Here is a 16,279-nt window from a genome sequence, read left to right as displayed (position 1 = left end):
AAGAAAGGAAGGAAGAAAGGAAGGAAGAAAGGAAGGAAGAAAGGAAGGAAGAAAGGAAGGAAGAAAGGAAGGAAGAAAGGAAGGAAGGAAGGAAGGTAGAAAATCCTTTTTCTTTCAGATAGTCTATAGCTACCCAGAGCTAATCTATTTTAAATAAATTTCTGAAGGCTAATTAAGCAATTGAGCTGCATGATTTGGGCTTTATAGTATAGTTAGATAAAATACCAATGGATTTCTGTGGTCTTCCTGCTAACCTATGGAATTATCAGAAAATAATATTGATTTCTATCTCTGTCTCATATATTGTAAAGGATGTCACCATCAAAGAAAAAATAATAAAGAAAACAAAGGACATTTAAATTAGCCATATAAATCTGGGTCTTCATATTTCACCAATCAAGTAAAAAGTACTCACCTGTGGAAGCTATTCCACCAGAACTTTCCATGGGTTTAGGGACTTTCTCATCAGAGGTTTCAGTATCAGACCAATCCCAATCATTGTCATCTCTAACATCCAACCTAGAAGGAGCTTGAAGATTTGGATGGGAAATACGATCTCCTTCTGAATCATCTTCAGATGTGAAAGGTGGAGTGCTAAAAGATTCAAATATAGGTATAAGGTAATTTCATTTCTATATGAACATGAGTAACATTTTAAATATAAGTGAAATGAAAAAAGTGCAAAAATATTCTGGAAGGTTAAATGTGCTAGAAAGTATCAAAGACTGAAAGGTATGGAAAGAAATATAAGCTCTTTGAGGGCAGATTTTTTTTTTCATTTTATCTCTCTATCCCCCAGTACCTTACATGTAGTAGAAGCTTAATAAATGTTTATTGGATTGGGTTGAATTAGATCTCAATGGCCTTGCAATCTAACTCATGCCAGTGAGGAAATTGCCATTATAACATACCCAAGTGGGCATCCTAAGATCTCCAATGAAGTAGAACTAACTTGCTGAGGCCATTCATTACACACCTGGTGAGCTCTAGCTGACAGGAAGTCTCTCCTATTTAGCCTCATAACTAGAGTAACAGGTGAAGGTTACCAAGTAAAAAGGCCTAATACCTCTTCTGAATAAGCAATTTTCAAATATTCAAAGTAATAATGAACATATTACTCCAAGTTTTCTCTTTTCTGAACCAAACATCCCCAATACTTTCAAATAATCCTCATGTGGCATGTTCTAGAATCTCCTCAAAGTCTTGGCTGTCCTCCTCTATACAAAGTCCAATTTGTAAATATCTTTTCTAAAATGTGTCACTAAGAACTATGCACAATGCTGCAAATTATGTAACACCTCCCATGTTCTGAACACACTGCTTCTCTTGAAGTAGACTAAGAATACATGAGCTTTGTTTTAGCAAATATCCCAGAAGCAAAAACTACCCAAGTTCTTCTCCAGGGGAACACAGAACACAAGAGAGCACAAACACAAATCCATAGGAAAAAGTCATCAAGGGAACCAAATTTTCTAAGAACTTCCCCATTCTGAAGGATGTTTGAACTGGTTCTCTTGTTTGGACTCCTCCTGAAAATTCAATAAGCTATTCGGTTCAGATACATTAGCCCCAGACTGATTTTATAGGTTAATTATAGACAACTTCATAGGGTATGGTTAACTGGAATTTTAGTCTACATTATTAGCATCAGCATCAGATATTTACTTCTATGTTCTTAACCTCTCTTAGCCTCAGTTTCCTCATCCGTAAAATGAGAGAAACGATAGCACCTACCTCCCACAATTGTTGTGAGGACCATATAACATATGCAAATTGCTTTGTGAACCTTATAAATAATAGTGCTAGCTATCATCATCATTACTAATACTATGAGTAATTTTCGTGACCATTCTTAATCTGAATAAATCATGAAATATGCCTCCCACCTCTTATTAGAAAAAATGAGAAAAATGGGGCTGGGGGGGCGCAGAATGTTGACTATGTTGTTGGGCATAGTCACTGTATGAATTATTTTTGCTCAATTTTTCTTTGTTATTAGAAGGGAGAGATCAGTTCTGAGGGAGGGGAAAGAAGGGGTTAGAGGAATCAATGTATCCAAAATTTCTACAATGTAAAAACATGAGCCCCGCCAATACATCCCTTCCCTCTTTCCTTTTTACCTAACCTTGAAATCAGGAATACTGAACTTCAAATCCTACCCTTATTACATGCCTGGACATGTTCTGTTCATATATTTCTTTTAATTAATTTCTATTAATATTACAAAGATGAGCCTTTGCTTTTATAAGAAGCTTGGGTTTGTTGTGAAGAAGATTAGTTAGTTAATTGAGTATTAAGGTTGACCTAGCAGGAAGCCTCGAGCATTCTAGGATAGAATGAAGGAGGAGGAAGTGTGTGTGCCCTGAGAGAGAGACTCCATTAGTGGTGGGCAAACTGTTGCCAGCCCAGGGAGATCTCAGACCCTGCTTCCTGATTTCCTTGGGATCCTGAGCATAGGTGGATTTCCAACAAAGAGGAGAAGACCTACAGAGCAGAACCAAGCAGAGGAGGAATTTGAGACCTGGTGGACAGCACCTCAAATTCACTCACTCTTCTTGGTATCTTGGACTACCTAGAATTATGGCATCCTGTGAACCTCTTTGGAAAACTGTGAGAACCCTCAAAGCCACCCCTCTGATCCATAGCTGTGCTGTTCAAGTCTGGCTGGCACCAGGCTTGAATCAGCTCCCAGAGACTGCACTGCTTCTTGGGCCCTGCCTGTTAGATCACTTAGATTAGTGTAGAAATAAGTCCTCCCCTTGCCCTGTGGTTTTGCCCTTTAGATTTTAAATATAGAATCCCTTTCCCACCTTTTAGTTAAACATAATTAAAGCTGTTATAACCTTTACCTTGTCTGTTGGATTCAAAGCCTCTGGCCCAGGGTGACAGTTGATCAACAGCCATTTTGTCAGTTAGGAGCAGCTTAGCTGTTCTGGGCTCCCTGTCCAGGTCCTGTCTCTCCTAAAACCCAGTGTGTGTACCCACAACTATTTAGATTCTATTTTAACATCCCTGGTGTCTCCATTATTATTTACCTATATTTTCTACAGGTTCCATCAACTGAGGAATTGCTAGCAAAGTTATGATATATGTTTGTGATAGAATACTATTGTGCTGTAAGAAATGATGAACAGGATGATTTTGGAAAAACCTGGAAAGACTTATGAACTAATGCAAACTGAAGTGAGCAGAACCAGAACATTGTACACAGTAACAATATTGTACAATGATTAAAACATGAACGACTTAGCTATTCTTAGCAATACAATGATCCAAGACAATTCCAAAGGACTTAAGATGAAAAATGCTATCCACCTCCAGAGAAATAACTGATAGAGTATAAATGCATACTAAGGCAAATTGATTTTCTTTTTTCTTTTTTTTTTTTTTTTTTGGTCTGTGTGTTCTTTTACAACACAACTAATATAGAAATACATTCCGCATAACTACACATGTAGAAGCTATATGAAATTGCTTGCCATCTTAGGTGGGGTGGAAACGAACAGGAGGAAAGGAGGAAATTAAGAACTCAAAATTTTTTATTTATTTTTAAAACCTTTACCTTCCAACTTAGAATCAGTACTATGTATCGGTTCTAAGGCAGAAGAGTGGTAAGGACTAGGCAACAGAGGTTAGTCGACATCCTCAGAGTCATACAGCTAGGAAATATGTGAGTTCAGATTTGAACCCAGGACCTCCTGCCTCTAAGTCTGATTCTCAATCCACTGAGCCACCTATCTGCCTCCCAGAACTCAAAATTTTTGAAAAAGAATGTAAAAATTGTCTTTATGTGTAATTGGTAAAAATAAAATATATTTTTAAAAAGAAGCTTGAGAACATTTGAGATAATTTGCATTTTTCCAAAGTCAAATATGGACTAAATTGTATACCTATAAAAGATATTTCAGAAGAGGATACAAAATAAGCAGGATAGTTTTCTTACTATTTTGTTAAATTTCATATACATTTGAAAATAACTTTCCATCATCAAGGATCCCAGATCCACATTTTTAAAAAGTGAGCCAAGATCCTATGCTTATATTATGTTTTAAATACTGTTAATTATCAATCTACCTCTAGGGAGGTATATGCTAAAGACAGTTCAAACTAGTTCCCTGTGTGGGAGTCAATACATTTTCAGTTCAGTATATATATCTCAACTGCAAATCAGGGCTTGACTTCCAATTTTGTGGATTGTCTAGACCTTAGAAAGTGTTAGAGAAAATGTTAATGATGCAGATAAAACCTGAAAGAATGTGTTGAATATTTATTACACTCAGAGCCTAATGTTAAGCATTTGCCAGCACATTTGAGGGGTGTATTTAAGTTCCAGAAGGAAAAATCTGAAAGTGAACAAAAGAGTATATTTAAGCATGTGGTTACCACAGAAAAAACATTAGTGGTAGCTATGAAACTTGAGTCTTACCTCAGCCCAGGCCCAGGGGAAGCACGAGGACCAGGGGGCCCAGGAACTTTGCTTCGTGGAGTTGGAACTGGTATCTCTGGTGGGGCAGGGCTGTGGTTGACTTTGCTCTGTGGTGTTTTGAGCATTGGTGATGCTGTTTGTTGGGACTGTGACTCCACTCGAAGTGTTTTGGACTTCTGCTGAACTTCTCTTCTGGGCAGTGGGCTCCTCTGACTTTTGACTAGAGAAACAAATAGGTCTGAATATAAACACATACTCGAATGAACCACAAATGGCATCCCCAACAAGTGTTCTCAAATGAAAGCAAAAATATTGGCTGGAATATTAGGAATGAAAATTTTGAAAAAAAAAATGGAGAGAATCTCAGATACAGCCAAGTCACATAGAAATATTTAATATTTTCTCAAACTTCTTGAGAATATTGACCACTAGATTAGAAGTTGGAGAATCAAGGTTCTGGTCCCAACTCTGTCACTAGCTAGTATCTCTGGGTAAGTCATTTCCCCTTTCAGACCCTCAATTTTTTCATCTATAAAATGAAGGTGGACTAGATGATCTCCAAGTTCTCTTCTAGCTCTAAAATGATATGATTCCATCCTCAATAAAACAAATTCCTTCATCTATAATAGATTCATAGTACAGATTTAACTGAACTAAATTAATTTGTAAAAAAATAGATTGTCTACTGAGAAAAGTAGTATATATCAATCTGAAGAAATCATTGATCCTCAGAGTATTAGAGTAATGTGGATAGAAGGCCAGGCCTAATGTAAAGAAGACCCATCTTTGAGAGTTCCAATCTGGCCTCAGATACTCACTAATTATATGACCCTGAAGAAGTTACTTAATCCTCTTTGCCTCAGTTCCTCATCTTTAAATTGAACTGGAGAAGAAAATGGCAAACCATTCCAGTATATTTGTCAAGAAAACTGTCAAGAAGGGTCAGACATGACTGAAAACAACTAAACAGTGACAAGAAAAAGAAAGGACAGGAATAGAGAAAACATACCTTTGACCAAGAGATTTTAAACACTTAACATCTCATTTCCCTTCACTCAAACCTTAAGAACAGGCTTCTTCCCCCCATTTTAATTGAAAGAAGCCTGAGAATTCTCTTACTAAGTTAAGGCTTTAAGATGTCATAGAAATACCCCTGATCATGATCAGAAGACCTGGGTTCTAGTTGTGGCTTTAGCACTAATGATATAACCTTCAGTAATTTAACTTCTCAGGTCTTCAGTTATCTCATCTGTAAAATGAGAGATTAGAGGATCACTAGCAGCCTTTCTGGCTTTAAGATTCTCTCATTCTATGCCACAGAATTCCTGAATTCCTGCTTTGCGAAATAGACTATGTCTCTGTTTTAAAATGATTTTTAAGAGATTTGGCAAAAAAAAAAAAAAAAAAAAAAAAAAAATTCCAGTTAAGACGCTAGGTGGCAGCATCTACCTAGGCAAAGGGCAGCATGCTTTGAAGAAATTCTAGAGAATAAAATATAAAAAGTAAACAAGAAATAGCATTGCCTCCTTTTACACCTAAGTCACTCTAGCTGTGGCCCAAGACACATTCCCAGGAATTCTGGCCACCCAGGTCAACAATGTGTACACACACACACACACACACACACACACACACACACACACTCTTCATCATTCAAGCCTGTCTTCTTGATTGAGTTACTTGGGTCGAGGGTGCAGGAAAACCCTCTTTCTACAAGAGGTCTAAGGAATACTGCCTAGTCTAAGAGCCAAATGTGTCTGCTGAGATTTCCATGACAGAGAAGCTGAAAACTCAAATACTGAGCATCTTCATGGTGAACTTGTCTATTCTATTCTTACTGTTGTAAAATTCAATAAGGTCAAATGCTGAATTGTAAAAGAGCACATCTACCCAGAAGCAGGATCTTTCTGAGAAAGATGGGAAACAGAAAAGCTCACAATAACAGGAAAGTGAGAAAAATACTAACTTGGGGACAAGAGGGTATTACGTCAAACAATAAGTATGTATTGAGTACCTACTATTCATTGAAATTATATGTGTAGAAGTGGTTAACACATAGTAGACACTATCTAAATGTTTATTCCCTTCCTTTCCCTACTAATGCATCTAGCTCTGTTCCAAGCCCTAAGGCGGGGATGACAAGGGCAACACACTCTCTGGTTCACTCAGGACCTAGGTAACAAGACTCCTGAACAAGAAACAGAATAACACAATGTGGAATACTATTCAATTCACCAATCATTTCTTGAGTCATGTTCTGGGTGTTATTATCAAATTGTTATTATACAAGTACTGTCCTTTTTTATGCTTTAGGTCCTAAGGAAAGGGAAGATCAGTGTGGGTTAGGGTAGTGGTAGAAAATAAAAGGTAATTCAGTGGATAGAATGCCGAACCTGAAATTGGGAAGGCTCATCTTACTGAATTCAAATCCAGCCACAGACACTTATTAGCTGTGTGACCCTGGGTAAGTCACTGAATTCCATTTGCCTCAATTACCTTATCCCTATGATCTGGAGAAGGGAATGGCAAACCATTCCAGTATCTCTGCCAAGAAATCTCCAAATGGAGGTCATGAAGAGTTGGACATGATTGAACAAGAAAATAAAAGCTAATAGGAAGGATTTGAGATGATCCTGAAAACATAGACAAGACACGGTTCAAGGGAAAGGACTTAAACTGGCAGCATAAGGGAATAATGACAAAATATACTTTTGTGAGGACCAAGAAAGAGAAATGTTTAGGGTATATTTTGAGGGAGAAACTCAGAAACCAGAGAAAGATGTTTAGGGCAGATAGATCAGAGATATGGGATTTCTACTGTGAAATACAACACAAATTAAGTCACATACCACAGAGACCTAGCTGAATTAGGGAAACTTACAATGGAAGGTAAGAAAGAGAGAATAAAGGACCCTCCTACCATCCTTAATGGACAGAAGATAAAGAAGAGGAAGGGATTAGCAGTTAAAAGGGACACCGCTTTCTTTACTCAGAAGCCTAGAGAATGGTGACCATCATTTTCTGCCTTCATGCAAGAAAGAATGGAGGATTTGGAGAAGAATCAAAATAGGAAAGTTAGATGAGAAATAAAAAATTTCCTGAGAGAATTATATACTGAAAATATTTACCTGAAGAGAAAGAAAACTATTCTTTTCTTGGGCTTTCAAAAGAATAGAATAAGATCATGCCCATCTGCAATGAATTAGATTGAACTTATTTATAAGCAGGAGTATAGCTTAACCTTCCAGACCCAAGAAAGTCAAGAACAGAAAGAAAAAACCCAACATATAACAATATACATAACTACTTTTGAACAGACTAAGTGCTCATTGATTAGGAAATGGCTAACAATCTAAGAGGTACCCTAAATACATTAGTAAATAAAAATAATTCCTTAATTCTTTTTTTAACCTTTACCTTCTGTCTTACAATCAATACTGTGTATTGTTTCCAAGACAGAAGAGCAGTAAGGGCTAGGCAATGGGGGTTAAGTGACTTGTCCAGGTTCACACAGCTAGGAAGTGTCTGAGGTCAGACTTGAACACCAGACCTCCCATCTAGTCTAGGCCTAGCTCTCAATCCACTGAGCCACCTAACTGACCCCCAGTTACTTAATTCTTAAGATGTTTTTTCCAATAGCAGAATTAGGAAATAATTAGAAGTATTTCTTGCTATAAGAACTGAGCATCCTATTGTCTATTTGTAATCAAATTCACCTTTTCCAAAAGCCTTCAGGTCCAGAGCTCATTAGCCAGACCTAATTTGCATAGTAACAAACACTACCCAAGAAGTTCCTGCATTAAAGGGATCCCTACAAAAATTGGAGATAGTATCACTGATTGAGCCTCAAATATTTATCTTGTAGTTAAGAAATGGCAAGAGAGGTTTGTTTTTGTTTTTTTTTTTTTACATTTTCTGCTTGAAGATCCAGAATTTAAACTTATGAGGAAGGTAGTATAGGACAACGGAGTAAGGCATGATAGTGAAATGCAAAGAGTAACTGATTTGGGAATCAGAAGACTTGAGTTCAAATCCTAACTATATCATAATAACAATAAATAATAAGAGCTAACATTTATATAGCACCTACTCTGTGCCATATGCTGTTCTTTACAATTATTATCTCATCCTAGCAACCACCTTGAGAAATAGGTGTTATTATTATCCCCATTTTATAGATGAGAGAACTGAGACAAACAGGAATTAAGTAATTTGCCCAGAGTCACACAACTAGTGTCTGAGACTGGATTTAAACTCTGGTCTTCCTAATTCCAGGTTCAGTGCTCTGAGCACTGTGACACCACCTACCTGCCCCACTGATCAGGTTACTTCCTTCTCTGGATCTCAGCTTTCCCCTCTGTAAGATGAATTCTCTAAGCCTAGAACTATCCCAATTTTAAAATTCCATGATTCTCACACTAAGGAGAAGAAGTAAATTATCATCTTAGCCAAGTTACTTAATTTGTTTAAGCATTGGCTATCTCATCTGTAAAAGGAGGGATTTGGATCTGATGGTCTTTAGGGATCCTTCAATTCTATTATTCCATATCCTCAAGTTCTACAAATATTGATGTGCACCAGATGGAATTTCAAATGTTTCATACACAGAGGTCCCCAAACACAATTCCCCACCTACTTACCTGTAGCCACATTAACAGGCTGTAACAATATGCTATCATTCTGCTGCCTTTGACCAATTTTTTGAGCAACCTCCTTAATAAGCTTGTCTCTTAGTTTCAAGAATTCAGAAAACCTCTTGGACTTCTGTTCTCGGTGGGCTTTTAACATTACTTCCAGATTTCTGTAAGTCTGATCAGAAATTCCCTTTGTACCCTAAAGCAGACAAAATAGATAGATACCAGTAAGAATCTGTATCAGCAAGATAGCTCTCTTATTCCTTCTTTTTAGTCTTAATTCTAATATCTTTTTTCAGGCCACTAGGAATAATGATAACAATAATAAGAACTAATACCATCTGCCTCCAAAGTTGAAATAGGAATGCAAATTAAAGCATATGATTTTTCACTTGTTTATTTGGGTATATGTTTTAGAATTTTGGTTTTATAAGATTATTTATTTACAAAAATGGACACTATGGTAAAATGTTTTGTGTTAATACATGGATAACCCAATTAAATTGCTTGCCAGCCCTAGGAGAGGGGAGGAAAGGAGGGAGTGAGACAATTTGGATAATATAAATTCGAAGACATGTGGAAATTGGTAAAAATGTATATGTAAAATAAAAAAAGAGCTGACATATTTATTATATATATCTTTAAAGTTTGTAAAGCATTTTGCATAGTTTTTCTCATTTGATCCCCACACCAGACCTGTATGGTAGTGTTTTTATGTTTATTTATAACTGAGAAAACTAAAACTCAAAAATATCAAATGACTTGCCCATTTTCACACAATTGTTGCTAAGATAAGGTTTGGATGCAGATCTAACTCCAAGAACCACACTCTAGCCACTATTTAAAGAGTCAGCTTTGTCATTCAGCAATTTTCATTCATATTCAACTCTTTATGACTCCATTTGGAGTTATGTGGACAAAGATACTGGAGTGATTTTCCATTTCCTTGTCCAGCTCATTTTGCAAATGAGGAAATTGAGGCAAACTGAGTTAATTGACTTGCCCAGGATCACACAGCTAATAAGTGTCTGAAACCAGATATGAACTCAGTGAGATGAGTCTTCCTGGCTCCAGATCCAACACTATCTACAAACTCCCAAAGAGGAAGCTAATATGGCACAAGAAAGTGCTGGAACTGGAATAAGATGACCAGAGTTCATATCCAGTCTCAAAACATTGACAAACTATAGGTCCCTAGACAAATGTCTACCTTCCCAGGTTGTTGTGACTATAAAATGAGCTAATTTTCCAAAGCAATTTATAAACTTTAAAACACTACATAAATGTTAGTCTTTTTTTTCTTTTTTGGTCATTACTCTTCTTTCACTACTGATTACAGGAGCAGATTTCCCAGTAACAAGTCTAGAGACTTCACCATTCTATTGCTTTGAAGCAATTATTTTAAATAGTAAATGTGTGAACCAATCAAAATGCAATTCATTAATATTTGTTAATATGCTAATTGTTCTTCCTTTCTTGCTTTCAGTTTTAACTGAAATGTATATGTACTTATTATTAAAGCTAAACAAATGTGTTAATTATAGTCAAAGATAATACAGTAATACAAGATCTTATGTCTTGATTACAGGGCCCAGCAAATGAAAGTGTATTGGACTCATAGAAACTTGCCCTTTTTAGTCCTATACTTTCTAGTTTTTCTTCCAAAGTATCTTCTAAAATTGGTCGGAATTGTTTCAGTAAGTTAGGATTTCTTCTCAGCACTTCCAACACCTTCTGCTTTCCATCTAAGGAATCTTCCAACTCTGCAACACAATCAAATCACTGAGGTCAGCCAACCTTTTATTTATTTTTAACGAATTAATTTGCTGGTTACATTAAGATTCTCAGGCATCTCCCTTTTAGAATGCTTTTATCGTCAAAAGTGTTACTCTTCAAACTGCAACACAGGGATAAGGACTATTCTGTAATGGTAACTATAATGCAAGGCTCTGACACAGACATCTGGCTATAGTTTCCTAATGTACTTACATTTGAACACAATGTGGCTCATATTCAGAAAAAAATGCAGAAGATGGCCAAAAGTGAAGAAACACTACCCAAGAATTTCAGTCACTTTGGGGATTCTATTCACTGGTGCCAATGTCTCAAACTCAAACTTCCTGGATTCCTCACTTCAGATTTTAGTTAATTATCTTTTCATTCATTCATTCATTTGTTCTGAATTTTTAAAACGCCAATAAATGGATATTTTCATGTATAGAGAAGAACGGGGAGAAAAAAGAACTGTGCAAGAAACCAGAGATTATGTTATGTACAGCTTGCTTTTCTCTCATACCTCCTTGCCTTTGAATGGAATTTGTCCCACCGTACTTCGACTAATTTTCCAGTTTCTGAATCTTTGACTTTTCTCTGTGCGGTGATAACTAATAAAATGCCTGGCCTCCACCCTGCCACTCATATTTCCAGATCACTGATTGTTTTGGACGCTAATGTATGTTCTGCCTCTTTCCAGTTCAAGTTACGTCTGACTTTTCTCTCTAGCAGTCCTTACATAAGCAGTCTTGACTAACTGCTGCCCATGATCTAGCTGGTCTGACACTTTGCTCCAATCAAAACTGGGTCTTTCTCAGTTTATTCAACCTCAAAGAGCAATGGGTAATACTTAAGACCTTTCCTAACTTCACCTTAATTTATTATTCCTTTACTTTGCATTCCCTTTGTATCTATATGAATTAAATTTGCCCCATAATCTTTCTTTACACAAAAGTTATATTCCTTAAGTTAAAGGTAACTTGAATTCTCATAAATGTTATATTAAAATACATAAAAATATGTTTTACATCTATATATGCATATAGTTACATGTCAATTTCATGAATATATGTAATTATAGGCATAAATGCAGACATATATGTTCAAGATGCAAAGGAGAACTAATTTTTTAAAAAATCTAACAATGATTCTTGAGAGGAAGTGTAGCAAAGTGGATAGAGACCTGGCCTTGGAACAAGGAAGACTAGAGTTAAAATCCTGTCACTGACATATGCTGGATATGTGATCTGGGACAAGTTAGCTGTCTCTTTTAATGTTGCAGGCAACTCTCAAAGACTATAATAAATTCCAGAAAGGTACCAATTGCCTTGGTAGAGGGAGTTTCTTGACCTGAGTTCACCATGTTAGTGAAATCATAGGTCTAGTCCCTGTCCCTAAAACGATCCTTATTATCCCTTCAAACTCTCCCCATTGCCAATTTATGTATTTTGTGAAGTTTGATTTTTTTAAAGTCTAGAACTATGCTTGCTTAATGAGAAACTGGTAGTAATTGTGCATGATTAATAGATTATGTTAAATATTCTTCAATTTTTCTATTGGTACATGTTTGGAAGATTACATATGCCTCAAAATCTGATGTCTGATGTTTTTTTCTTTTATTTCCTGAGAAGCACCACTAGGTAGTTTTGCTTTGTAAAAACAATAATACCTTACATTTATGTAGCAAATACTTTACAAATACTGTCTCATTTGATCCTCAAAACAACCCTGAAAAATAGGTAGTGTTATTATACTCATTCCACAGAGGAGGAAATTGAGGTTAGATGACTCCTCCAAAGTCATATAGTTAGTAACTGTGTGAGGCTAGATTTGAACTTGAGTCTTCCTGACTCCAGATCCAATAACTTAAATACAGGAATTGATTTCCATTTCTGAAACATATTAACTTTGTGATGTTCATCTAAGAGTTCTCTGTATCAGTGAAATAATAGGTCGAGTCCTTATTCTATTATTTTAGATCTATTACTTAGCTATAGAGATCATTTATTTATTACTTTGAAATGACTGGAAATTATAATTCTGAACTTTAAAAAAGAGGTCTGTTTTAAAATACAATTATCCACATGCAGGCCACACCCTGAGTAAGGAAAACCAGATATAGCATTCCCCATTCTACTCCTCTAAAAGTGCTTCTGAAACTATCTTCTGATATGAGCAGCTATAATATAAAATAAGATATAATATAACATAGTATACAAAGTAGCATGATATAGCATAAGATAATGTATTGTGACATAACAATATAAATAAGATGTATTATGTTATATTGCCTATAACATATGGCATCATTATTAATATAATACATAAATAAAACACATGGAAATTACTTTCCTACCTTCTTGTGTAGTAGAATCTTCTGTTTCTTCTGCTTTTACTATTTGGTGGATCACTATCAAGAAAAGAAATAGTTAAGTGGCCCATCCCACATTCATTTCTACTTACTTTCCCCTGAGATGAGTAGAAGAATGGGAAAAGCATTCTGAGAGCCAGAAAAACTGACTTTGATTCTCACTTCTCTCATTTACTATCTTAGTAAGTCATAAGCCTTAGTTTCCTTACAAGGAGTCTAAAAATACAGCATTCACTCCCAGATCCAATTGCACTGCTGATCTGGTTGGAAAGTCCAATCAATTCTGTTTCCAACATAAGCCAGTTGGCCCATCCTTAAGCAGCCTGGTAACACCCAGGTTGCAGAGGCTCATCATATTGGTATCAAACTTAGTGTGGCTCTAGCCCTTCTGTAGCTCAGAAATCTCAAGTCAAGAAATCCTTCAGCTTCCTGAGAAGCGGGTTCCTCATGGCACCATGGCATCAGGAAAATGGGTAAAATATTTGTTCTGCCTATTTCACAGGATTTAAAGTAGTGTATCAAGTGCTTTGTTAAACAAAAGCAAACAAAAGAAAAACCAAAATAGCAGGTGAGCTTATTCTTGAGCTCACTTTTTTTAAAGAAAAAGAATTGGGGGCAGCTGGGTAGCTCAGTGGATTGAGAGCCAGGTATATAGAGACGGGAGGTCCTAGGTTCAAATCCGGCCTCAGACACTTCCCAGCTGTGTGACCCTGGGCAAGTCACTTGACCCCCATTGCCTACCCTTACCACTCTTCCACCTATAAGTCAATACACAGAAGTTAAGGGTTTAAAATTTTAAAAAATAATAATAAAATAAAAATAAAGAAAAAGAATTGAGGAATATGGAAGTCAAAAGCATAACCTCACTGTAGTTGCTTTATCTTTGCTCATGGTTCTGCTCTCAAACAATCTAATCCAATTTAAGAAGTGATTATTAAGAAATTACTGTGTACAAGACTCTATGTGAGGTATTGGGAGTATAAGGGCAAAAATGAAAACAACTGACATCAAGGAGCAAACAAGTTTTAGGGAAAAACAACATGAAGGCAGAGAGATAGCGTGGTATATAATATGATGTTTCTTATATTTTTTGACCTAGAGATCCTTTTATGCTTAAAAAAATTGAGAACTTCCCCCCCCCAGGGAGCCTTTGTTTAGAAGGCTATATCTATGCATATATGCCATTTTAGAAATTAAAACATCCTAACATTATTATAAGAATAAACTAAAGCTCCCTTGCAAGCTATACCTCATCATGAGTGGTTCCTCTCTACTCTAAATTTCAGCCAAATAAAAATGTGATACATGGCAGATAGTGGCAGAGATATGGATCTTAACTAGAAAAATGACAAGGGAAATTAAAGTTGCTAAGTTGATATATAGAGTCCGATTGTACTAGATTTAAATGATTTGTTTTTCTTCTGATTTCATGCCTTGTTCTTAGGGCATATGTCCAAGGAACATGAAAGATTTCATTTGGAAAAACCAAAGACTAGGTGTTAGATATTATTACCACATGTTAAAGATGTCATTACTTTTCCTAGATTTCTTAAGGATGTGATTGGCAGGGAGAGTAGAGGAAGACCCTATATTAAGTATCATAATTGGGGCTAATAATTCCAATTCATTTAGAACATAAAAACTTACCTTCCTCCTTTCTGAGAGTCATCCTTTTAATCTGTAAAAATTGAAAACAAGGAAAATAAGAAGCAGATGGTATGACTTCTATAAATAAATGTTTTTTGCTATGCTATGAGCAACTGTTTTCTCAAAAGTAGACCTGGAAATAAGAGAGAGGGGCTCTGTATAAGTAAGAAATAAAACACTAACCCAGCAGTCAGAAGAACTGGGTTTTAGTCCTGTTTTGACCACTTCCTAGCGATGTGATTTTAAGTTAGTATCTTCATTTTCCTTAGGCCTAGTTTATTCATCTGCCCCATGAGCACAGTGATATTTGTCCTGACTGCCTTAATATAGGCAATTCATAGGGGACAGGTAGGTAGCTCAGTAGACTGAAAGCCAGGCCTAGAGACAGGAGACCCTGGGTTCAAATCTAACCTTATATACTTCCTTAGCTGTGTGACCTGAGCAAGTCACTTAACCTCCACTTAACTAGCCCTTACCACTCTTCTGCCTTGGAACCAATACACAGTATTCATTCTAATATGGAAGGTAAGAGTTTTATTATATATGTGAATATATATATATATACACATATATATATATACTACTTATAAAGAACTATACACATATAAGCTAATATTCCCAAAAGAACAACAATAAGAATAAAAATCACATATACAATGAACCCTAAAATATTATTAAATCAGTTTCATATTGGTGGTAATTAGGAGCATACTTCTTATTACTTCAATTTAGCTACTCTTTGTGTTTCCCACTGCACCAATGAGAAAGGGTTCATCCATCAAAACTCATTCAGAGTAGATCTCCTTCCATAGAAATATGATTACATTTGGCTGCAAAATTAGAAAGACTGAGTGGATTATGTAGCACATAGAAGTATGATCAGACAGAGATCTGGATTTAGAATCAGGAAGACCTAAATTCAAGTCTTGCTCCAAATACTTAACTAGCTATGTGACCCTGGGCAAGACACTTAACCCCTTATAGCCTCAGGTTTCTCACCTGTAAAATATAGGTAATAATAACATCCATTTCACGGGGAGAAATAGTATGTTAAAATCTCTCTGAAAATCTTAAAGCACTATATAAATGTTAGCATTTAATAATTATTATAAATACTTCTTCAATAAATGAATAAAATCATTCATGCTAAAGTATTTAGAGGTGATAAGACTTAATCTCTGCCCTCTGTCAGGGAAATTTGCATTATAATAGGATCATTCAATTAATAAATTTAATCATTGAGTTGAATAAATAAACCCTAATATAGTACCTATATCTTAGGGATATTTGCATTTAATAAAAGGTAAATGCTCTACAGAAGTAACACTTTATTCCCTCATGTCGGCATTAAAGTGTTTCTGGGTTTGCAAAAGCTGGAAAGGTTGCTGCAAGTGATATATTCTGTATTAGTTGTCCAGGGTCCTTCCC

The 16,279-nt window shown here is 35.9% G+C and overlaps 1 protein-coding gene across 1 annotated transcript in view; it reads right to left on the bottom strand.

Annotated features, from left to right (window-relative positions):
• The window catches only part of DZIP1L (DAZ interacting zinc finger protein 1 like), a 63,730-nt gene that overhangs the window by 5,541 nt on the left and 41,910 nt on the right, over positions 1 to 16,279 (bottom strand). Inside the window, 6 exon segments of the mRNA XM_044669149.1 lie at positions 416 to 594; positions 4,427 to 4,646; positions 9,067 to 9,259; positions 10,690 to 10,823; positions 13,190 to 13,243; positions 14,852 to 14,882. Of these exon segments, the coding sequence (XP_044525084.1) occupies positions 416 to 594; positions 4,427 to 4,646; positions 9,067 to 9,259; positions 10,690 to 10,823; positions 13,190 to 13,243; positions 14,852 to 14,882 (811 nt within the window).

Source organism: Gracilinanus agilis, chromosome 3 (assembly GCF_016433145.1).
Source record: "Gracilinanus agilis isolate LMUSP501 chromosome 3, AgileGrace, whole genome shotgun sequence".
Taxonomy (NCBI): Eukaryota; Metazoa; Chordata; class Mammalia; order Didelphimorphia; family Didelphidae; genus Gracilinanus; species Gracilinanus agilis.
Note: the sequence above shows the minus strand (reverse complement) of the source record. Positions and strands in the feature narration are given on the sequence as shown.